The 25381-nt window shown below is 33.2% G+C and overlaps 1 protein-coding gene across 3 annotated transcripts; it reads right to left on the bottom strand.

Annotated features, from left to right (window-relative positions):
* Window positions 1-900: 900 nt before the first annotated feature.
* Window positions 901-24209, bottom strand: LOC138325782 (solute carrier family 35 member D2-like protein). 3 transcript variants are annotated; one of them, XM_069271677.1, is made up of 13 exons: window positions 24090-24209; window positions 20590-20623; window positions 20120-20206; window positions 18938-19005; window positions 18729-18800; window positions 17602-17670; window positions 17162-17264; window positions 16442-16534; window positions 16009-16155; window positions 15404-15486; window positions 14969-15068; window positions 13996-14014; window positions 901-1992 (listed from the first exon to the last, which is right to left on the bottom strand). In XM_069271677.1, exons 1-13 carry the CDS (start codon window positions 24203-24205, stop codon window positions 1940-1942), a joined length of 1044 nt encoding a protein of 347 aa, XP_069127778.1. In that variant the 5' UTR covers window positions 24206-24209; the 3' UTR covers window positions 901-1939. The 3 variants fall into 3 exon arrangements, with proteins under 3 accessions (XP_069127778.1, XP_069127777.1, XP_069127779.1); XM_069271676.1 differs by lacking the exon at window positions 901-1992 and adding an exon at window positions 9140-13728; XM_069271678.1 differs by lacking the exon at window positions 901-1992 and adding an exon at window positions 9140-11832.
* Window positions 24210-25381: the final 1172 nt, after the last annotated feature.

The following is a 25381-nucleotide window of genomic DNA, read 5'->3' as shown; positions in this document are numbered from 1 at the left end:
CTTACATTGTACTTCAATTTAAATGTTGTAAATCATTTCTTGCAAAACACATGTATTAGACAGCATTCAGCCATGAAATATACATATGTGTATTATAATTGTAGTATGCATTATATATCTTAAATGAATGTAGACAAAATTGTCTGCTTTAAGGGAAATTATTGAAATTATCTTTCTTTGTTATATTTATTCCAATAGCTGCATAAATCCTTACCACACATGAGAAATATATGATACATTGTATAAGTAAAACAATGTATCTATGACAACAATAGCACCACTAGTATGTAATTATCAGTTACAATGGCACCAGCTATAGCAAAGCAGATGCTGATGCTCAGATTTATCAGGAATAAAATGATCTTTTGAGATTCAAAATCTTTTTAGAACTCGGAATTGACTCATAAAAGTTCTTCAAAACCACTGGTAAAATACTCAAACATCGAAAGGGCAAATTTTTTTATGATATTTCATCAATATTTTAGATATATACCCGATAGTCAAACTCAATTCCATACTTTCACTACCTTCTTTGTATCCTTGGCAAGTTCATGCTGAATTCTGATAAATACTACATACCTTTATTGTTAGTAACTTGCTGGTAGGAAGCGCTACTAAGTTACAGGCCTACGATGAAGTTCAGACATTGAATATCTACTAGTAATATTACAGACCTACGATGAAGTTCAGACATTGAATATCTACTAGTAATATTACAGACCTACGATGAAGTTCAGACATTGAATATCTACTAGTAATATTACAGACCTACGATGAAGTTCAGACATTGAATATCTACTAGTAATATTACATTTAGATTTACGTATTTTTGTATCACTTAGGTATCATACCCACACATTGGTGCTTGCTTAGCCTCTTGTTTATTGTGATGCTCGGTGATTTATTTTTAGTGCTGCCTTGCTAAAGTCATTTTTGGTGTTTGGGCAAAATGAAAACATGTATATATATGTCTAGTATATTTTTAAGCAAGATTTAAACGTGCTGATACAGGTTGTGTATTACACAAGTTATTTGTTTTAAAATGACTTGCCCTTTATCTTAGTATGCTTCCTAACAAGCAAACCTCTCCTGTTAATTGAAGAGGTACATAGTAACTATACAACCAAAGTCTGATCGCTCAAGGTTTTGTATTAGATTGCCACAAAAGCTCTTTTAAAAGAAGTTTATTTTGATAATCATAGAAATCTTTGTGAAAAGACATTCGGCAAAAATGTTTTAAAATTTGATCAGAGATTAAAAAGAATGCTGATTTTAAGAATTTAAATGGGGTTTTTTTTAATTAATTTTTTTTTTTTTTTTTGAAAATTGATGATGTGCAATATTATTTATGAAGTAGAACCACTATTATTAAACAAAAATCATGATTTACTGGTTAGTGACATTATACCGGTAACTATAGTGTTTCTATAAATTTGACCTTGATCAGCAGGACAGGGGTCACATGATTTACTGGTTAGTGACATTATACCGGTAACTATAGTGTTTCTATAAATTTGACCTTGATCAGCAGGACAGGGGTCACATGATTTACTGGTTAATGACATTATACCGGTAACTATAGTGTTTCTATAAATTTGACCTTGATCAGCAGGACAGGGGTCACATGATTTACTGGTTAATGACATTATACCGGTAACTATAGTGTTTCTATAAATTTGACCTTGATCAGCAGGACAGGGGTCACATGATTTACTGGTTAATGACATTATACCGGTAACTATAGTGTTTCTATAAATTTGACCTTGATCAGCAGGACAGGGGTCACATGATTTACTGGTTAATGACATTATACCGGTAACTATAGTGTTTCTACACAGGCAGCAGGTCAGAATTAGTGTTTTAGATATTGATTGTTAATTACGGAAAGCTTTTGCTAGTAATATAATGTATATATCTTATCCATTGTTATCAAGTCTTGTTAAACAGAGTTATCTGCCCTTGAGGGAAGATGTTTCTGCTGTCTTCCGACTCCTGTAAAGAAATAATGGTGAATAGTAATAATGGATTTCTGCTCAAAGGAAAATAACTCTGAAAATGATAAGACTAAAATGTATGCCAAATATACCTGACCCCATTATCACTACCTATGCCCAAGCTTGCCGCTATTTTATGGCAACGAATACCGTATTAATATTGTATTGTTTGAAAATTTGAAAAATACTTGTCGAAAATATAGCTATATATTTTAACATTGTACCGGATTGGAGATGATCTGCGAAGAGTATTTTATGTGCAAATGAGCTTTCATGTTTAATTAATCTTACAATGAAGTTATAAATGAAGTGTTGTGTGTTAAAGGAATTATTCAGCTGTGGTTGTCACTTTTAATATAAGAACATCATATTGATGCTTCATTATCAGTTTTCTTATAGATAAGCACTAGTTAGCAAGCACTCATCATTTTAACCCCCCCCCCTCTTTTTTTTTTTTTTTTTGAAATGGATGTTTTATATTTTATTTCAAACATCTGTTGGTTGATTGTATGTAAATGTATTACAGTAATGGTAACCATTGTTTTATTGTCAATGGTCCATGTTCTACAGGGTGATAGTAGTATAATATATCTTACCTGCATGAAGGGCAAGTGAACTTAATTATGTTGTGGTGTTGTGTCTGTCGTGGGTCTCAATAACCTAGCATCAAATGTCTTTTGATTTAAATCATCTTAAAAATCAGGTGGGTTAGGAACATACTCTTGGGCCTAAGCATGCTTAGGTAAAGGCTAAACATCTTGTTCAGGCAAAACGTCCTTGAGCTGTATTAAAGCTTGATCAAATTAAGGACTTGAATAGTCTAACATTAATCTAAGTAGTGATTGAATTAGAAACTATCGAGTATGCTCAAAATGATTGAGGCTATAAGTTTGAAACGTTTTCCTTGTGAAAAAGAGGCCAGGGGATCTGATATAAGGACCGTAGCAAGCACTAAGATCACCATGAAGGTAGAAGGCGAGCGATAAGGACCCACAGGATCCAAGTCAATATCTATTGTATTGGTAATAAAGTTACAGGGCTTTTATAGAAATGGAGGATCATGAATAAATTTGATGCTGTGAATGAGAACATCTTTATAGTATATCCAAAATACTCTGTGTACCAGCAATGATTGAGGTTGGTATTTACTCAAAAAAATTTCTGAATTTGTACTCAGAATTAATTACCTCATTATATAACTGTGGTTTGGAAAATTCATTGCAAAATTACAAAATGTACTGAGCTAAATACATAGGTACAATGATTGGTCAGATTAAACTAGCTACGATTGATCAGATTAAACTAGCTACGATTGGTCAGATTTATTTAGTACCAATTGATTTGGTAAGTTTATTGCTGATTGGTCAGATCTAGCCAGTTCTGATTTGTCAAGTCTATTCTATGTTCCTGGTTACACAGATTTGATATTTGATAATATCGGTCAGAAATATTGGATCAAATCAGCATGTTAGAGTGATCCTATTTTTGAACAATGCTGGATGATATTGTATCGCTGATCATGACTTTATTTGTTTGGAAATGTTTGTGATGGAGATATCCTAGTGTTCATTACAACTGATGAGATTATCAATTATAGTTTTACTACGTCACCTTATATAGTCTTAACCTCAATCTGCTGTTTACATCATAACATTATTTTCTTGATACTATTTTATATGATAATCAAACACGAGTTGGTATGTGAAATTATTCGTGAAACATGGTGTATTTCCTTCATTTGAGAGTTACAGTTAAGTATATTGTGGTTCCTTTAAAGGCTTGAAGTGTAAATGGTTGTAATTTATTGCATAAGAATCAAAAGAGAATAAACTAGTCAGAGTTCTTTTACAACACAAATGATACTCCATCCCATTAACCGCGTACTTAAGCTTCTGAGTGAAAGTGTTTTATACTCACACAGGGGTAAAAGTGTTTTATAATAATAATCTTCATTTCATTTAGCAAATAGGCGAAAAAGCCTTTATGCAAAACAAATACAGACATGACAATGGTAAACAGACTTTTCTGGAAAAAGGATTACACTATATATATATAAATCAAAAAGAAATCAGCGAAAGGATGCACACATTAAATATATCAATTATCAAATAATATTGAATTTCTAACTTCATTAGCTCTGTGAACAAAGATAGCTAATTTTTTAACAAGGCTACTATTTTCACACTATACTCACAGTGGGGTAAAAGTGTTTTATACTCACAGTGGGGTAAAAGTGTTTTATACTCACAGTGGGGTAAAAGTATTTTATACTCACAGTGGGGTAAAAGTATTTTATACTCACAGTGGGGTAAAAGTATTTTATACTCACAGTGGGGTAAAAGTATTTTATACTCACAGTGGGGTAAAAGTATTTTAGTGGTTATTGTTTCATTCTTTAGTGTGTAATTAAACTCATCAAAGGTTTACTTAGGTATATGTAATCGTTTTTTAATGGGGGGTGGGGTTCTTTAATTTATGAAGCCTTGTACCAAATAATGATATCACTGGTACGTTCAATGGTAATCCAATGTTATGTTGACCTAATGACCTCGGATGTCCTTGATGAATGGGTAAAAAGTATTTCATTTTTTCATCTGATCATAACACCTATTATGTGTGTTCCCTAAAAGGTTATCATGTTATTTTCTAAGGGTTATCATGTATGTTCATTAGGGTATTATGTAGTACCTTAGGATATTATGTATCCTTAGGGATATTATGTAGTTCCTTAGGGTTATTATGTATGTGTTCCTTATGGATATTATGTATGTTCCTTAGGGTTATTATGTATGTACCCTAGGGTTATTATGTATGTACCTTATGGTATATGTATGTCCTTAGGGTTATGTATGTTCCTTAGGGTTATTATGTATGTCCTTAGGTATTATGTATGTTCCTTAGGGTTATTATGTATGTACCTTAGGGTTATTATGTATGTATTATGTATGTCCTTAGGGTTATATGTATTTTCCTTAGGATGTATGTACCTTAGGTTATTAGTAGTTCCTATGGATATTATGTATGTTCCTTAGGGTTATTATGTATGTTCCTTAGGTATTATGTATGTACCTTAGGGTTATTATGTATGTACCTTAGGGTTATTATGTATGTACCTTAGGGTTATTATGTATGTACCTTAGGGTTATTATGTATGTACCTTAGGGTTATTATGTATGTACCTTAGGGTTATTATGTATGTACCTTAGGGTTATTATGTATGTACCTTAGGGTTATTATGTATGTACCTTAGGGTTATTATGTATGTACCTTAGGGTTATTATGTATGTTCCCTAAGGTCATGTATGTACCTTATGGTTATTATGTATGTACCTTAGGGTTATTATGTATGTACCTTAGGGTTATCATGTATGTTCCTTAGGGTTATTATGTATGTACCTTAGGGTTATTATGTATGTCCCTTAGGTCATGTATGTACCTTAGGGTTATTATGTATGTACCTTAGGGTTATCATGTATGTTCCTTATGGATATTATGTATGTACCTTAGGGTTATTATGTATGTACCTTAGGGTTATTGTATGTTCCTTATGGATATTATGTATGTCCTTAGGGTTATTATGTATGTACCTTAGGGTTATCATGTATGTACCTTAGGGTTATTATGTATGTACCTTAGGGTTATTATGTATGTACCTTAGGGTTATTATGTATGTACCTTAGGGTTATTATGTATGTACCTTAGGGTTATTATGTATGTACCTTAGGGTTATTATGTATGTACCTTAGGGTTATTATGTATGTACCTTAGGGTTATTATGTATTACCTTAGGGTTAGTATGTCCTTAGGTTATTATGTATGTACCTTAGGTTATTATGTATGTTCCTTAGGGTTATTATGTATGTACCTTAGGGTTATATGTATGTACTAGGTTATGTTGTACCTTAGGGTTATTATTATGTACCTTAGGGTTATTATGTATGTACCTTAGGGTTATTATGTATGTACCTTAGGGTTATTATGTATGTACCTTAGGGTTATTATGTATGTACCTTAGGGTTATTATGTATGTACCTTAGGGTTATTTTACTTAGGTTATATGTATGTACCTTAGGGTTATTTGTATGTACCTTAGGGTTATTATGTATGTACCTTAGGGTTATTATGTATTACCTTAGGTTATATGTATGTACCTTAGGGTTATTATGTATGTACCTTAGGGTTATTTTGTGTGTACCTTAGGGTTATTATGTATGTACCTTAGGGTTATCATGAATGTTACTAAGGGTTATTATGTATGTACCTTAGGGTTATTATGTATTTTCCCTAAGGTATGTATGTACCGATATGTTCCTTTAGGTTACATGTATCATGTATTTACCATCGGGTTATTATGTTTGTTCCTTCTGTATGCAACTGCCAATTTACTGAACGGATTAGTTTTACTCGCATTTATTTTTACATATGCGAAATACGCACCTTGTGAAAACGTGAATATGTATTCAAAATAAAATTACTTTTTTTCTTACCTTTGACTTTGTATTCATTTATAATGGCCTTAACAGTCACCTTTATTATGGCCTTAAAAGTCACCTGATTATGACATATGAAATATATTTGTGAAAATGTTTCATGGAGCTAAATGAACATTTAAATGTCATCATCAAGCCAAATATTACTATTGTAATTTAAATGCAAATTGTTTGGCTACAACACTGTTTCATTAAGAGTAGTGAATTAATTCAAATACAAGGTTATTTTCTAAAAGGGCTATTGCTAAAATAACTCCATAAGTTAGTCGAATAATTCTGATTTTCAAAGTCATCCAAGATATTATTAATATTGTGCGGCTACAAACAAAGACTGGCTAAAAGATCAGTAAACATAACAACACATGTTCATCATTTTCATGTTTATTGTATTAAAATATAGTTGATCCTCAAAAGTCTATTTCCTCATACAATTTTAAGCAGGCAGGTAAAAAACCTGCATGCTTAAAATTATAAGAGGGAAATATAAAATATAATATAATGTTCAGTATAAACATTAAATCATATATAAATTAAATAACATTATGAAACCACAGATGATTTACACATTTATTAACATTCATTTATGACGAATTTGTATTCAGTCAAGTAGATGAGGATTTCTAAATACTAATGAAAGATTATGACTGATCACCACTCGTCAAGCCTTCTGTTCACCAGCCAATTATAACTGATCAGCACTCGTCGAGCCTTCTGTTCACCAGCCAATTATGACTGATCAGCACTCTTCGAGCCTTCTGTTCACCAGCCAATTATAACTGATCAGCACTCGTCGAGCCTTCTGTTCACCAGCCAATAAGTTTCACGTGGGTTATCCTTATCTATTTAACAGAGTCTATTTGTCATAACAAATCTCTTATTGGGTATACAGAACACATCTGATTGAACTTTTGATTTTAAGACATACATGATCACTAACAGACAATGTGGAACAGTAAAATAATTTTGTATGGCACAATGCATTGTTATTACCCCTCTATGCCTACTATATACTTGGATCAGTCTTTCAGAGCAACAATATTCCAGTGTTACTTTACAAAGTATAACTGATGTGGTATATATAAAGTACACAACCATTGTAACCATAACACAAGTTCCTTCAACAAACAATGAAACAAATAATGACAAGTTGCAAAAAGGATACATAAAATCAGAAATTGAAATGGACTGTTGACAACAGATTTTCACATCACTAAAACTAAACATATCTATAACAAAATGAAGAGACAAAAACAGATGTTTGAGAAAGACTGATTTTTAACACAAACCATCAATGCATACTTGGGTATACTTGAATTCACACATATGCATATATATATAGTCACATGTGTACATTGTGAATATCAAAACTAGTGCAAGGTTAATTGTTCACTGAGTGAAATCACTAGCTATGACAAAATGGTTCATCAACTTTTCATAATATGACTGGGACTTATTATATAACATTTCAGAACTTACTTAATACTTACTTTACTGGATTTCAGAAACAAGAGTTTAAATACTGATCGTTCAATGTTACTTGGTATTCATAAAAAATACTTGATTACGTAATGTAACACTTTTAGAAGAACTGGGACCGGGAATCCAACCAGGGTCTCTGGTATGATGACCAATGGCTCTACGAACTGGGCCAAGTAAGTAACAGTGACCTAAAAAATGTATGTAACACTCTCTACAAGCCACACAGACCTATTCCTTATTCTGTTTTCGCATATTAGAGTTATTTGTCCTTAAGGGTAGGTATTGATTGTGATGTCATGTGTTTCTCGAGCTAAACATACAGTATTTACTTTTAAGTGAAAATTAAGTGAATTTCACTTAATAATGACATCATAATGGATATCTACCAGCAAGGAAGGTAAAATAATGACGTCACAATGGATATCTACCAGCAAGGAAGGTAAAATAATGACGTCACAATGGATATCTACCAGCAAGGAAGGTAAAATAATGACGTCACAATGGATATCTACCAGCAAGGAAGGTAAAATAATGACGTCACAATGGATATCTACCAGCAAGGAAGGTAAAATAATGACGTCACAATGGATATCTACCAGCAATGAAGGTAAAATAATGACGTCACAATGGATATCTACCAGCAAGGAAGGTAAAATAATGACGTCACAATGGATATCTACCAGCAAGGAAGGTAAAATAATGACGTCACAATGGATATCTACCAGCAAGGAAGGTAAAATAATGGTCAAGCATGGATACTACAGCAAGGAAGGTAAAATAATGACGTCACAATGGATATCTACCAGCAAGGAAGGTAAAATAATGACGTCACAATGGATATCTACCAGCAAGGAAGGTAAAATAATGACGTCACAATGGATATCTACCAGCAAGGAAGGTAAAATAATGACGTCACAATGGATATCTACCAGCAAGGAAGGTAAAATAATGACGTCACAATGGATATCTACCAGCAAGGAAGGTAAAATAATGACGTCACAATGGATATCTACCAGCAAGGAGGTAAAATGACGTCACAATGGTAACCAGCAAGGAAGGTAAAATAATGACGTCACAATGGATATCTACCAGCAAGGAAGGTAAAATAATGACGTCACAATGGATATCTACCAGCAAGGAAGGTAAAATAATGACGTCACAATGGATATCTATGACGTCACAATGGATATCTACCAGCAAGGAAGGTAAAATAATGACGTCACAATGGATATCTACCAGCAAGGAAGGTAAAATAATGACGTCACAATGGATATCTACCAGCAAGGAAGGTAAAATAATGACGTCACAATGGATATCTACCAGCAAGGAAGGTAAAATAATGATGTCACAATGGATATCTACCAGCAAGGAAGGTAAAATAATGACGTCACAATGGATATCTATCTGCAAGGAAGGTAAATTTGTAACATGCAAAGAAGGAATACACAAGTTAAAAGATTGGAATGCTTAAATTGAAAAAATAATTGTTTGAAATTCAGTAAAGAATCATTCAATGGAAGACATTTCTTAGAATCTTTAGGATCCCATTCACTGGAATCAAACACACACAGATCATGGCTGAATCACTTGACAGTGGCATTTTGAAACTTTGAGATGGATTTAATAATGAATTCCTTGGAGACAAGCATTAGCAACCAGACCCATGACCATCAAGCAGACTACACCACTGGTAAGATAAATCATCCATTACATTTGTGTAGCTCTGCCCAGTTCAGCCACAGCTATAACACATGGTTGTCAATTCAAATTTCTTGATTCATTTCCATATAAATAGTTTTGTAATAATCTTTATTTCTTAAACAAGAAGTTGAACCTTTTTTGACTCAAAGTCGGTGGGATTATGATTTAACTTAACAGTGATTCCAGTATTTCAAATATCAGGTAAGAATAAATGTAATCAATTTTAAGAAATTTATAGCGGATAACAAAACAAGATTGCCTTAAAAAAGGTCATGGAAGTTTGGACTTTGAATTACCAACTTACATCCTTTAGGTTCTGTATAATCTTTGTTGAAGAAATACATTATCGCAATATGGTAAATTGATATGAAGCTGACAATGCACGTTAAAAAGCATGAATTTGAGATTTAAAAAATATATATACATACACATGTATGTAAATGACATTTTTTTCAAAAATTGTTTCCGAAGCCAGAAAAAAAATGGCTGTCATCGACAGGGGATATGTCTCATAAACATTCTTGAAATACAAGTGTACTTATTCTTTTTTTAAAAACTCTGGAATGCATGCCTTTAAACTTTCATTGTCAGCTTTAAAATTGCACTTTTATAAAGTGCTCTTATCATATAAAATGGCAAGACACATGGCGTATTATACATAAAACAAAGTTCATGTAAATATCCTGTATGGGGTTATAAGTCAAGCTGAGTACAAACACACATAAATGGTTAACATTAAGGAACTTAATTAATTGTGGGACTAATTTGAGTTTATGATTGCTCCAACAATTCAAAAGTGGCAAGTTTGTTCTTTTCTTCATTAATATCAACTGTTAAATACATGTATTTGTTTCTATATTAGCATTTAGAATAAACAAAGATAATCAGTATTAATGTTTGACAAAGAATGGTCCACGAATTTGAAAAAATAGTAAAATCTGGAGTACATATATAAACCAGTAATGCCAGAATGTACAGCGCAGCATTAAATGTAGTGACCAATTAACTTTTATTATACACTGTAAGTGTAAATTCTGTTTTTAAATTATGGTCATTCAAGGATAGGTTACAGCCCCCTTGCTCTTGCTATTTAGTTGAAAATTTTAAAAACACAATTTTGACAAATCTAAAATCTATTTTGATAGGGATAACTACTACCAATTATGCAATTTACAAGAAGCTGGCAAAATGAAATAAACAACATTTTGGCAGGGAAAACAATTTTTTTTTAGAGAAAATTGATGATTATACAAGACGTACTTATAACAAAATCGAAAGAGTTTTTACGATACATTCTTGCTAAATGAGATTTGAAAAAACAGTTATGAAATATTATGCGTCTTTATAGTATAGTATATATCACAGCAGAGATGGAATACCAATGTTCCATTGTTCTAACACAAACCCTGACATAATAGACATGATGTATATACCAGACTTATGGTGGTAAAATAAACAGGAGGTTCTAACAATGTATTAGCTGAAGATAAATGTCTCAGTACCAAAATTCAGGTTTTACAATCATATTCATTTTCTACCAAAGAGAAAAGATTTCTTCGGTACCCATAGCGTATTAGAAATATAACACTCTCATCCAAAGATGAATATTGAATATTCTTAAAAAATAACGATATGAAAATGGCTATAACTTTACTTACCATATTCGACCCAATAAGCGCACCATCTCTATAAGTTCCCCCCCCCCCCCCTACTTTAGGCCTTAATTTCACTTATTTCAAATTAAAAGACTGGAAATATGAAAATTGTATGTTTCTTTATTGATATTTATTGCAAATTGATTGATGGCTGTTTTGTGCAATAATTTAATGAAAGGCTAGTCCAAATTTGGTTCCATTAAGCACCCTCTTATATATTTCAATTTTAAGTGCTCTGGGCACTTATCAGGTTGAATATATTACAAGGAAATCCCACTCAATATTAAAGACATTTTATCGAAACCGGCCACTAAAACTTAACAATGCAATATCCATCTTGTCACTCACACAATATAACATATGATATAATTTATCAATTATCAAGAAAACTTGATTACAAAAATATTTTGACTGAATCAAGCAATTTTTGTTATTACAGTTCATTCACAACAACTATGACCATATTGATATTCCTAGAACATTTTGGGTACTTTTATCACTGTTATCCATTGGCTGAAAATAAAAGATTTCACATTATTGAGAAAATTTCTCTTATAGAAACAATAAGTATTATCATAAAACATAGAGTTCTACGGGTATGTTATCCTGTACTAGAAACTTATCATTAAATATTGTTAATATTAAATGTTATTATACAATGTGTTGATGTTGATATCCAAAGTATATTGAAAAGATTTTTATCTATAAAAGAGTCCGTTGACATATTGAATGACAAGAACATCAGAGTTATTTAACAATGAGATATATTATAACCCTTTAGATTCTGTATACATGTATATATAAGGAGCACAGCTCATGCAACACATTTACAGGAAGCAACATAACTACTGCAATCTTAAACCAGAGACACATATATAAGGATACTACAAACACTAAATACTTGTACTACCATTCACTGGTAATAGTTAGGGAAACATTAACTTATATCCTGCTTCAACCAAAATTATCCATCATTCTTTTATGTCAAATACTGCATCAACTACAATAAGGACTTGTTTGTGTGGTTTAATGTTCTATTAACAGCCAGGGTCACTTAGAAAGTGACAGGTTTAGGAGGTGGAGGAATGCCAGAGTACCCAGAGAAAAACCACCAACCTGGCAACTGCCACAGATGGGATTCAAACTTGTGGTCCAGAGATGGAAGAATTGTGGTATGTGGATATTTTAACCCATCATAGAGTTAATGGCCCTGGTCAAAGATTTATAAGTGAGAAGGATTTGTCACTTGGGGTTTTGGACAAATACATCACTTTTGTGTTTGTGAACTGACCATGACATTGGGTGATGACTGATTTTCCTTTGATATCCGCCAGCACAACCTTTGATGTACCTAGTGGGTGCCAGGCTTACCGTCTTACTTTCTGAAGCGGGCCGTAATTTCATGAGCCACATTTTTTTTAAATGAAAATTTAAGACATTTCTTCTAAATCTTTCGTCCTTAAACCAAGGACTAGACATCGTGAAATTTATTAAGCTTTACATTGGTGTTTCTTTTGACTCAATTAGACAAGTATTTGTTGAGAACAATATTCCCAGTTCTAGGCATCTCACTTTGTGTTTAATAGTGTAAAGGAGACAATGACAAATCCTTCTCACTTATAAATCTTTGCCCTGATGAAGGATATACCTTAACCCAAATACCCAAGTTCATGGCTTGTAATGGTGTTAGTTGCACATGTATCTAATAGAATATTCGCATCCAGTTATATACAAAACATCGACAAGGAACCCAAAATATTTCAGTAGATAAATTAAAACTTTATATCAATAATGTACCATTAATATAAAAGATGACTTAAACAACCTCAACATAGACTGCATAGGAACATGCTGTCAACAGCCATTATTAGTGCGTGATGTTATATATATAGTGTCTACAATTGTAGATAGCATTAACGGCTATACAAAGGGGAGATAAAGTATTGGCAATTATTTAAAAGGGGAGATAAAAAAGTATTGACAATTATTTATAAGGGGAGTTAACAAAGTGTTGACAATTATTTAAAAGGAAAGAAAACAAGGCATTGTTGAATGAATCAAAATGGGAGATAATGAATAATTGATATTGTATTCAAAAGGAGAGGTAACAAAAAGTATCAATAATTTATGTTAGTCAGTGTGTAAAATAATGGATAACTTTCAGTGTTAAAATTGGAAATTATTGTTTCCAATGCTAATATGGTAAAAACATAAGCTTGAAATAACTGTTTAAAAGATTATCCCATGTGTAAAAAGGGGGAGATAACTAGTGGTAAAACAGGCATAAATGATGGAGCATCAACAGGGAAGAACGACAAACTGAAACTGATAGATTAATGCGGTTGTTCCAACTGAGCAGGGATTTCCGATCACACGAAACCAAATTTCTATTACCAGGTACTTTTAATTCTGAAATACATATAAATGTGCTATGTAAAAAAATATTATTTGTAAGTATTACTATAGATTTGTAACTGTGCGAATGACCTACATAATACATTTCATTTTGATTTAAGTTGTAAAGTTACAAAGGGAGATAACAAAAAGGGAAATAACTCTATAAAAAAGTGAAACAGATTAACAGGAACATGCAGCAGTGTAGGCTCTTCTGAGAGATTGATTGAACTTTGAAAGCTGTTAACAAATTAACATGCTACATTGTAACAAGCGACTTACCTGCACTTTCATTTTCTGTCTGTAATAATATTTATCATTGTTACTCATTTTAAGTACATTGTATAATGAGTAAAGCCAAACGAATTCTGCTGTGTACTACATGTAATTTGTATGCAAATTTTGTCAATCTGTGTAGCAGATTCTCAAAAAGTTTGCAAACAAAATTTATTTCAAAACCCAATGAATTTTAGAACATGTTTTGGTGTATGATTCCATTTTTCGATTTTCAAGGGATTATTTTCAAATAAATACACAACATTAATGTCTTCATTGTAATGATAAGAAAAATTGTGTTTTCATGCCATTATTAGATTTTTTTCCCCACAGTGATATGGAAAAAAAAGAACTGACAAATCAGAAAGGCAAATTTTTTATGAAAACAAAGAAAAAAATAATTGATTTAAGTTTAACAAAACAATGTAGATATTAATATCAACCGCAATTTTTTTTATCATCAAAAATATACCAACATACGATAATATCACAGATCATCTGAACACCATCCATCAACTATATAAATATAAGCACCAATGACTTGGAAGATTCTCAGATCATATACAGAAAGCGACTAGATTTTCTGGTTAAATAACAATGCTAACACTTCAAAAAAATATACCGGTATACGTGTACATACAAGTACTACAATTATAATTCATACCATAACTTTGCATAAAAATAAACATTTTACTTTCTTAGTTCATTTAAAAATTGTTTTATCAACAAAGGGATGCTAATGCATCAGACTGGCAAAGCTTCTGAGACTGCATGTATTGTACAGCCATTTTTTGAAATGTAAATTTAAAAAAAAGAAAATTTTACATGTGCTTGGCAAATTTATGGATATCATTTCTACATGAAGTACTGTCTTTATGGACCCTAATAACATTGTATAACTATATCCAAATTCTATCTGATGTATATCATGTCTGACAGCGGCCTGTGTTACTCGGTGTCTTAGTCGGTAAGGTCATACCATATCTGCTTTAGACTTCTGCTTATCTGTTGTAGGTAGGGGACTTTTTTCTTGTGGCTTTTTGAAAGTGACGTAAGAGTAAACCAGACTCCCCGCGACACTGCAATAAATCAGACACAGCAGGATACATACATTGTTTAGGGGTTGTTTATTTAGCTAACTATAATGGATCATTTTATTCATACAACTAAAGGAGAAAATCAATTGAAAAGAAAGGGGAGGGGGAACTAGTGGTAGAATGTTAGATGTCAAACACTTTAACCAATAAGAACCATATTTCAAAATAATTTCCAGCCATAAAGAAGGAAATGCTATATGTTCAATGAATTCTTTCTTTTACTATTAATAATGTATTATTATAAATGTCAATCTAATCTTCAATCATTAAAACTTCCCCCATCTATATATGATACAGCAGCAGCCCTGTATAATTACCTGATATTGAGTCCTGTGAAGTTGATGATGCTGAATATGTAATCCCCTCCTAGAAACATGCCTATGTAAGTTACCAGAAGATTCTGTAAACAAAAATAAAAATACATAAATTAATATGCAATTCAAAAATGTCCGTGAAATTCCATAATTATACAGTTTTAATCAGATTGGTACGATTTTGTTCTTTGAACTATAAATATATAGTTTTAATCAGATTGGTACAATTTTTGTTCTTTGAACTATCAGTAAATGAGTAAAGCCAGATTTGTCAATGATGAATGCTATAAACATTTCGTAGTGACCACCTCTGTATAAAGATCACCTGTTTCATACCTTTTCAGGAGGGGGAGGGGGGGTATCCCTTATGACCAATTTTAACACAATTTAACCTGTGTATAAAGACAACTTCTCTATAGAGATGATTTTTATTGTTACATGGGTGGTCTTAATAGACAGGTTTGACTGTGTTGTAAATGTCCAGCAAACTTTATAAGTTACTCACCCCTGAAGACACATTTAAACTCTTCTGATTCAAAGGCTGGGAGAGTTCATTATGAATATTTAGGGGTGTATAAGTTAATGTTTCTTTTAACATCACCACTTACCTTTATGACACCGACTATGGTCGTGGTTAATGCAGAATTATGTAGGGTACACAATACAACAGCATAATTCAGCACAAACCCCATAACACAGGACAAGAAAAACTGCATCACAAACCAACGGTTATTCCAACTACCAAAATTTTGTGCCTGAAATGATAAAAGGTATCAACATTTATCTTTTTGTTTCTTTTTTATTGTAAATGGGCTGAAGACTAAGCTTATAGAATTATACCATATTATATATTTTTGACTGAACACAATCATTAACTTAACTGACAGTAAATATTATGTCAAGTGAATTAAATGGAAAGACAGATGTTACATTGAACTGATATTGTTCACAGAAGTTAAAAGTTCAATTTATCAAGAAACATTCACATCAAAGCCTATAACAGCAAGCATTTCCATGCCTATCACAGCAAGCCTTACATACCTTTTCAAACTCTCCATTCATATAGGCAATGATTCCGACAGGAAGCAACATAAACAGAGCATTATAGAAAAGCAGACCATACTTCCCTAGCTCCTGCAAACAGATATAATCAAAAACATGTACTGTACACCTTAAATATCATCTTAATTGTATACAATTCCTTTTACCTCTAAGTTATCCACAGGTAAAGGGAAGTTATACTGTGGCACAGATCTCATGTAGCTACTATCTTTGTCTCTGGCTGCAGTTAATTCCTATCGTTTTGAGAACGGGAAATAGCAGGAACAATATAACTAGATAAATCACTCCCTCTCCAGATTTCAAACTAATATCTTTTTTATTTCCTGCATTTAACAAATCAGACAAAAAACTAAATAACTATGCAATCCTAAACCTGGGGACACATCTCAAATGTAAAAATATTGTTTAAATGTTACTTTTACAAAACAATATTGAAAACTGTGATACAATTAACATTTTTGTATGTTTAGTTCTTTAAAATTTGTGTTGATGACATGTATATAAGCATTCAAGTAAGATTTTAATTTAATGACATTAATGATGGTAATTTTTCATCGAATGTGAAACTCTACAAGTTTCGCTTTGCAAAGTTAAATTATGTTTGGTCATGTTTCATAATTGGGACATATTGTAGATACCATTTAATTCTACGTGTTTTATATTTAGAGGTGGTGATCTACATCTGTAGTTAGTGTGTACCTTTGCATCCAGTTTCTTCTTTGTGTACACCCCATTGGCTGCTGTGAAAAAGTCGTTCAGGAGTATAAAGATGTACCCCCAGAGGTCAAAGGCAAGGTCATCACTGTAAAAGGTAAAGGGCTTAATTGACACACATACCAATACCAGGTATATATGTAACTGTAAATTGCCACATTCAACAAAAAGCTTACACTAGTAGTCATTCCTTCTATTACGCCATAGAGTCAATAAAAGTGGTAGGTTTTTCTTATATAAAAAGGCCAATTTAACTGTGATTTGTTGAAGTTTTCCTGAAATTCAGTAGATGCAAGCCTTATATGTGTTTTCTAAGTTGTTGTGCAAATTGATGTAGAATGGAGAAACCTAGATCCACAATTGTGTAATATCAAGTCAATAGGATTTAAATGGAGATACACAATTACGATATGTACATTACTCACCTAGCAGCTACTAAAGCACCAAATATCATAAGGAACACAGTAAACTGGACCATTCTGGGAGCCTTCACCCTGAAAAAACATGTATAATACAGAAATCTGTTGGGAACATTATATAAAGGTCACACTAAAGCAGGGATGTAATTGATCGTACCTTCAGTAAAAAGAGGAAATATCTTGACTAATAAGAGGAAACCTTCCAGTTAATGATCAAAAAGTTCATTTTCTGATATTTCAGATCACACCAGACTGGACTTTTTTTTAAATATAATCTACAGGAATTAATTTAGATTAATATAGCCAACTACAAAACAATTTATGAGAAAATTCCAGAGAATATCACTGTATATTCATCACTTTATAGTTCATCCATTATGCCCTGAAACTATTATGGGCATTCAAATACTGTAACATAAAACATATACATGTACATGTATCACAAAGACTCTTGCAATTAGAAAAATTAGCAAAATTGACCACACTATTTGTTTAATTTTGAATCCCAACCATATAATGATGTTATAGATACCATACAAATATATTACCCAAACCTAGTTTCAGAGATGAAGTAATTTATATGAAAATAGTAGCTTAATTTACCCTTTTGGCCCCGCGCCTAGGCCTATAAGGATGTTATCATTGCATTATGAGTGCTATCCCATGCTTTGTTGCAGGGAAGACGTCGTTAATATGGTAACAGCCAAATTGATCCCTTGTGACCCCGCCCCTTAGGCCCCTAGGGGGTCAGCCATCATTTGTACAATTTTGAATACCCACCCTATAAGGATGCTACCATTGCATTATGTGTGCTATCCCATGCTTAGTTGCAGAGAAGAAGTCGTTTATATGGAAATAGCCAAATTGACCAATTTTGACCCCACCTAACAGACCACAGGGGGTCAGCCCCATCATTTGTACAATTTTTAGCCAGTAACCCATAAGGATGCTACCAGTCACATTTTGTTGAATTCCGACCAGCGATTATGGAAAAGAAGTTGATTGTTGACAGACGGATGGACGGCGTTGGACATCACGGTATCGCATAAGCCCACTTTGGTCCTTCTGATCAGGTGAGCTAACAACTGTCATAACTGATTGATGAAACAAGGTTGCTGGATCCCTGGACTTACCCCAGTACATAATATTCAGCTATCATTGTGAAGAGGATAGAAAATCTTCTTAGAATGGTGAACATTGGTAAACTGTAAAAAAAAAGAATTCAAAATTAAAATACATGACAAATAATATAAAGCTATGAAATAATCATTTAACATTTTTAAAAATAATCATTTGAGGAATATATTTTATATGACTTTATATGAAAGTAAAATTTACTTACTTTAATTTTTTTGTTCCTCCCAATCCAAACACTAAATTACCAATATAGATTACAGGAAGAGGCCATATCTGAAGAAATAAAAACATCATCAGTGTAAGAATATAGAACACTAATAGGATTCTTCTGTGCACAGTGTCACACATATGTCATACAAGAATTAAATTCAAATTCAACCATGTAGAACTGAACTTTTTGATGCATTTTCTTATATAATCTGTATAGGGATATTTACATATTTCTTTTGTTCAAGCAGGTAAAAAACCTAATTTTTCAGGTAAACTATCATCATGTATGCACTATAAAGGCCCAATACTTTTCCAGAGCAAACCATAAATATTTCTTAAAAACATTAATAACACCAGAAAATATTTAAGCAATAAACTGTTACCAGATTGGACATACAGTTGATAATCATATGAAGCCCATCCGGAAGGAAGATAAATAGAATGGCGCCCGTTAGGGCGCCATGAATATTTATCTTTCGGACGGATGGGCTTCATATCAACTGTATGTCCAATCTGGTAACAGTTTATTACTTATATTTCCATTACGATCCTTCGAATTCAAAACTACACACGTATATCCTTTAAATTTCCCGCTTGCGCTAGTGTTGACGTCGCCAAGTTCAATAGACGGAACAGCAATAGCATCAACTTCTGAATATAGTTCAACACAAAACGGTTTGAAACAAGCGAACAAATGAAAATTATGCGATGACGTTTTTTTTGAACAAGTGATTTTGTCAACACGATAATACTATTAGATTTCATAGACTACACAACTTTAAAACCACTTTTGAAATTATTTGACCGTTATGTTCAGGCGTAAGTATACATTGAATACATTGTCAGTGACGCGGCGGAAACGTTAGACATTCATACGCTTGACCAGATTGGAGTTCATAGCCAGATATTGCCCATCTGATTTAACATAGATTAAACGGGAAACTGAAAGTAGAATGGAAATATATACCGATGACCTAAGCTGAGGTTACAACACCAAACATATGCACAATTTCCTGCGTAATATATGATAACAGTGGAAAGACATTTCGCTGTTTTGCCGTCTGGCGCAGTGATAGTCAACTATAGCTACCGCGCGGTATTTAGTATGACGGCAATATGATATCCAAGAGTTAGTCTGATAATATATGGTGTGAACTAAAAGTTTTGATACACATACCTTTTTCACTACATCTAAAGAAGGCCCTGGAAACTGAACCATGCCAGTCTGCCTGGCAAACAACAGTACGGTACATCCTGTTACCATCTGTAAATAATGCCAATTTTTTTATAAACTAAATTATATAGCATAAACCCTGATCTATTAGAATTACAAAAGACGTCAGCAGTATGATGATAGCAAAATGTCTGTGAAGATGTTTAAAGATGTATCAGCAAAAGAAATATTACCATATATATATATATATATATACACACAAATGTATTACCTTACCATATATAGTTAAAAAAAATACAGGTATGCCCCTTTTACGGTTGAAATTGGAATATGATGCAATTGTACAATATATAAACATGACAGAAAGCTAAAAGTGACAGAACATGTACAGGACACTATTACATGTATATGCCCCCTCATTTCAAGATAGGGAGTATAACACTTTTTTCATGCTACACCTTAAATTTTCTTACCTGCCCAAGAGCCAAAAATTGGAATGATGGAAATCTGAAATAGAAAATCATTAAAACTAATAAATGTACAGTAATAAAAAGAGAATGTTTATACAGAATCCAAAGATTTGATATAAAAAGTGTTATTATCATGATCAATGCAACAGAATTTTCAAAGCTGCTAAAAAATTGATAAAAAGAGAAGCACCATTACAAAACAATGTGGTACGCAATATCAATAATTTTACAAAGTGGGAATAAAGCCAAAAATCATATCTATGATGATATCTATTGTGCAATAATGCGGGCTTATGTTTTGTGAAGATATGCAAGATTACTAAAAAACATTACGTTCCATCAGCCAATTTAAGATCATGCCAGGATTAGGTGGTGTATATGTTGTTTGGTAAATTGGCAAAAAAAAGGGCACGAGTCCCACTTTCAAAGAGACACAACACAAATATACAGCAGCCTCCAAAAACATTCACATACAACACATTGCTTAAATGACCTTAGCTGTTAAAAACATGTTTAGTCAAATCAACCAATCTGAACTATTTGGTTACCAACAAGAGGCCCAAAGGGCCTTAACGGTCATCTGACTACCTTGGCAATAGTAAAATTAATTTTATATTGTGTCACTTTGTCAGAACAATATCAGGATCATTTTCAATTTCTTTCAACAAATTCAATTTCAAACAAGAGGTCAAAGGGCCTTAACATGTAGGAAATTAATTAGATATAGTGCCATGGCAGCCATCTTCGATTTCAGATTGACCCGAAAAATAACAACACTTTGTCGGGACCATATCAGAATCATATCATGCAAGTTTCAGCCAAATCGCACCGGTAGAACTTGAGAAGTTCAAAATGTGTTTTCAAAATGGCGGCTGTGGCAGCCATCTTGGATTTCGGATCGACCATAAAAATAACAACTCTTTGTAGGGACCATGTCAGGATCATTTCATGCAAGTTTCAGCCAAATCGCACCAGTAGAACATGAAAAGAAGTTCAAAATGTGTTTTAAAGAGGCCATCTTAAATTTCGGATCGACACGAAAAATAACAACACTTTGTCGGGACCATGTCAGGATCATTTCATGCAAGTTTCAACCAAATTGCACTGGTAGAACTTGAGAAGTAGTTCAAAATGTGAAAAGTTAACGCACGGCGGACGGCGGACTGCGCACAACGATGGACGAAACATGACGACCTTCGGGTCAGATGACCTAAAGATCTAAACTAGGAAAACACTTAAATAGCCTCACCATTTTGTTTGTTTGTATTAATTCATTTAAGTTCAAGATACCAATAGTAAGAGGTTTATATCAGTAAAATGTGTTGGATTTGTGTGACTATGTGGGTTGAATACCAGAGGTATTCTTAGATTTTTTTTTTCAGATTTTGATTCAACAGAGCAGCATACTGTCTTTGGCATGTGTTTTGGGTTCTTTAAGATGGATCTACATCAACCTCTAACGCAACTTCATTTTTCTGTGAACCGTCCCTCTTTTATATGATCATCCCTGTCAATATGCGTTCTCTTGTTGGGTAATACATATATTCTGATTCTCCCTCCTCTGCAGGTTGGGGCCGGTCATCATCATCAGACGAATCAGTGCCTACTGAAAGTCATACTGTGTGAAACTATCATTAGCTCAGAGTATGCACTACTCCCATAACATGAGAGTCGACTGGTCAGCTCTTTTTTATCGGACGTTATTTTGCTGACTTTCGACTCTCATTTACTTCTTTCATACAGCTTCTATTATCAGATGAAAGCAGACGGACAAATACAATAATATACTATCAATATAAAATAGTATTTAAACAGATTAGGTGTGATGCATCCTTTCAGTAACATTCTGACCTAGTTTTAAATATGGCTGCTTGGTTACTACAATTCAATTCAATTCTTTTATTACCTTGAGCCTTTAGGCTCTACAAAACACAGAATGTGAATCCAAGCGGACAGAACACATGTAAATGCGTTTCAGTGACTTTGCAGTTTGTTTTTTCTAAATTCTATTTACCGGTCAGATCACTATTGCCATGAAGTTTTGCCTGGGTCATGAAAGTTGTAAATATTTGTTTTAGATGGAATTTATGACTGATTTTGTCAAAACATTTGTTTATTTATGAAAAAGATGTAGGCATAGCCGCACTTGACATCGATGACAATTTCGACGTTATTTAAACGTTTTATATTGTCACAATCCCAAATTTGAATATGTAACCTTATCGGATAAAATTGGCCTATTGGAAGTTAGAGGTTAGACATGACGTAATGTATTGTCGTGCTATACCTATAACATTGTTGGAGTAAGTTTGCACCAGGAGGTAATGATGTGTGTTAGCTACACAAAAACCAACTTAATCACTATAACTTGACAGGGCAAGAAACTTATTTTGAAAACCAATTACCCAAATTTAACAATTTAAGTCTAATTCTACCCAAAACAAAAACCGGGCAAGTTTACATCAATTTTACTTGCCCGGGAGCATATTTTACTGGTCTCAGCCCATCGGACCTGGGATATTTCTTGCCCTGTTTGACTCACAGCAAAGATGTAACTTTAAATCAAATTGCAATTTAAATATATAGTAATATATACGTAATTTGAATTTCCCGAAAAAATTCTGTGGCACCTATATGGAATGAAGTACTGATTGTGCATGCACCAAAAGTAAAATAAATCATTTAAATAATTTTTTGTGTTAGTTAGACATATCTATACACGATCTAACACCAATTATTGTTCAAATGATGACTATCATTTATGCCCTGTCGGCGATGGAGCATCTTTAAGACTCACTCCTCTGTTCTCAGTTCAATTCAACTGTATGGAAAATGTATTTGCATTTGAAATATGCATTAGACAAAGTACATATATATATTGGTCTGAATTCATAAAATTAATCCTCCCACCGAGACATCACTCTTGTAAAGACGCACAATTTTACTATCCAAGGGTGGACACCGAACTCTGTAAATGTACTCCTCTGTTTTGTTTTCTTCTTTCTGTATAGCTTCGCTTAGCGGCTCCATGTTCATGCTGTAAAGCCACTGTCTGATAAACCTGACTAAATTTTTTCACTGCGCACTCTGCAATTCTGGAAGGACTTTAGCTTAGAAGTGAAGTACTTCTCGGTATACATATGCAGATATATTACAAACATGCACCGATATTTTCCTTAATAATATCCGGCTGTCTAAAAATGCTAATAGCAGATGCAATGTCGGAAAACATGGGATATTTAAATACATTGGGAACCGTAGTCGATATGCCTTAAATTAAAATACACATATCATAATGTTTTCATCTACATATTTTACGAGATGAAACTGCATGCATCTGTCACTGTTATCCGGACTGTTTATAGGTGTAGTGCCCGCCCTCAAAAAAATGTCCCGAGACATTTCGTCGGATATTGCCAGCGATATTTGAACAACAATGTCAGATATATTTGCCAGAGTTTAAATGAAACTACATGTAAAGGATTTATTCTAAATGTACTTACTTGTATGTGGTTAGAACCACTTTGTTGCATACAATAATCAGAAATGAAGCAACGCCATAGAAGAGGGCCGACAAAATACGACTGGCGAACGGCGAGCTTCCACTCGGCAGCGCCATGTTGTTTTTGTGTACGGAAGTGGGTTCGGTGACGTAAAATTGAATACGGAGAGATACAAATTCCGGATAATCCGGAAAACAACCAGTAAATGTTCCTTTCATGGCAAAACAGTTTACTATTTGAATATCTAGATAGAAGATCATCATTATTTCCTTTATAATTCTTATGTTTATTTCATTATATTTCTGCTTGTTTTGATGATGTTGTTTCTATTTTGTGCTATACTGTTGTTTGGTTTTTTTGCTGTAGCATTTCTTACTGTACTGTATAGCAGTACGTATTTTTTGAAAAATAAATAAATAAATAAATAGCGCGTTATTCAATTTGTTTGCACTCCTGGGAGAATTAAAGGACCATAAAACCAAGAAGAAGGCATTACACTACCTCTTTAAATATAGTGACATGAGTATTTTAGGGTTACTGCAAAGAATATTGATACAACACTATAATGAAAAGTCATCCCTGATAATGGGATTTAGCCCAAGTGTTTTATAATGATAACAGGCCTCAAGCCTTGTACCTTAACCCGAAAACCGTGAATTTTCTGATATGGTGTGCAACTTATTTTTCCAAATTTTTCCAAATAAAATTCTAATAAAAATAAAGATTGTACTCTATTTAGATTTATTACTCGATCCATCTATTACTAAGATTTTAATCTAATATGAATTATTAGAGGAGGAAACTATTCTAGTTTTTTTCTTCTTTTTTTTTTATTTATTTCTTTTTTTCCATTCTGTTTGAGTGAGCAATGTAGATTGTTTCGACAACAAGCATCCTTAATTGGAGTGATCAGAGACATATACATATGTGTAGCGGGATTGGACTGGGTCGATCATCGGTGACCAGGTAGCTCAGTCGGTAGAGCACTCGGCTAGTATTCGGAGGGTCCCGGGTTCGAATCCCAGTCTGGCCGCTACATTTTCTCCTCTCCTGTTACAAAATTGGCGCCCAACTAAATAACCCACAGTGGTGGTGTTTGGAAGGGTCTCGTGTGTGTCTTCGAGGGCGAAGACTTTGAGAAAGGAGGGAGGAGTGTAGCGGGATTGGACTGGGTCGTCGATCATCGGTGACCAGGTAGCTCAGTCGGTAGAGCACTCGGCTAGTATTCGGAGGGTCCCGGGTTCGAATCCCAGTCTGGCCGCTACATTTTCTCCTCTCCTGTTACATATGTA

This window comes from Argopecten irradians, chromosome 6, assembly GCF_041381155.1.
Source record: "Argopecten irradians isolate NY chromosome 6, Ai_NY, whole genome shotgun sequence".
Classification (NCBI taxonomy): domain Eukaryota; kingdom Metazoa; phylum Mollusca; class Bivalvia; order Pectinida; family Pectinidae; genus Argopecten; species Argopecten irradians.
The sequence above is the reverse complement of the archived record's forward strand: the minus strand, read 5'-3'. Positions and strand labels throughout refer to the sequence as shown.

What these genes read in the sequence shown, in the direction of transcription:
- LOC138325782 (XM_069271676.1), bottom strand. Translation starts at nt 24,205, where the DNA reads ATGGCGCTGCCGAGTGGAAGCTCGCCGTTCGCCAGTCGTATTTTGTCG. An exon ending in GTGGTTCTAACCACATACAA is followed by an intron (nt 20,624 to 24,089) that starts GTAAGTACATTT and finishes TTTCTATTTCAG; the next exon opens with ATTTCCATCATTCCAATTTT. An exon ending in AGAAGAAACTGGATGCAAAG is followed by an intron (nt 16,535 to 17,161) that starts GTACACACTAAC and finishes ATCTGTTTGCAG; the next exon opens with GAGCTAGGGAAGTATGGTCT.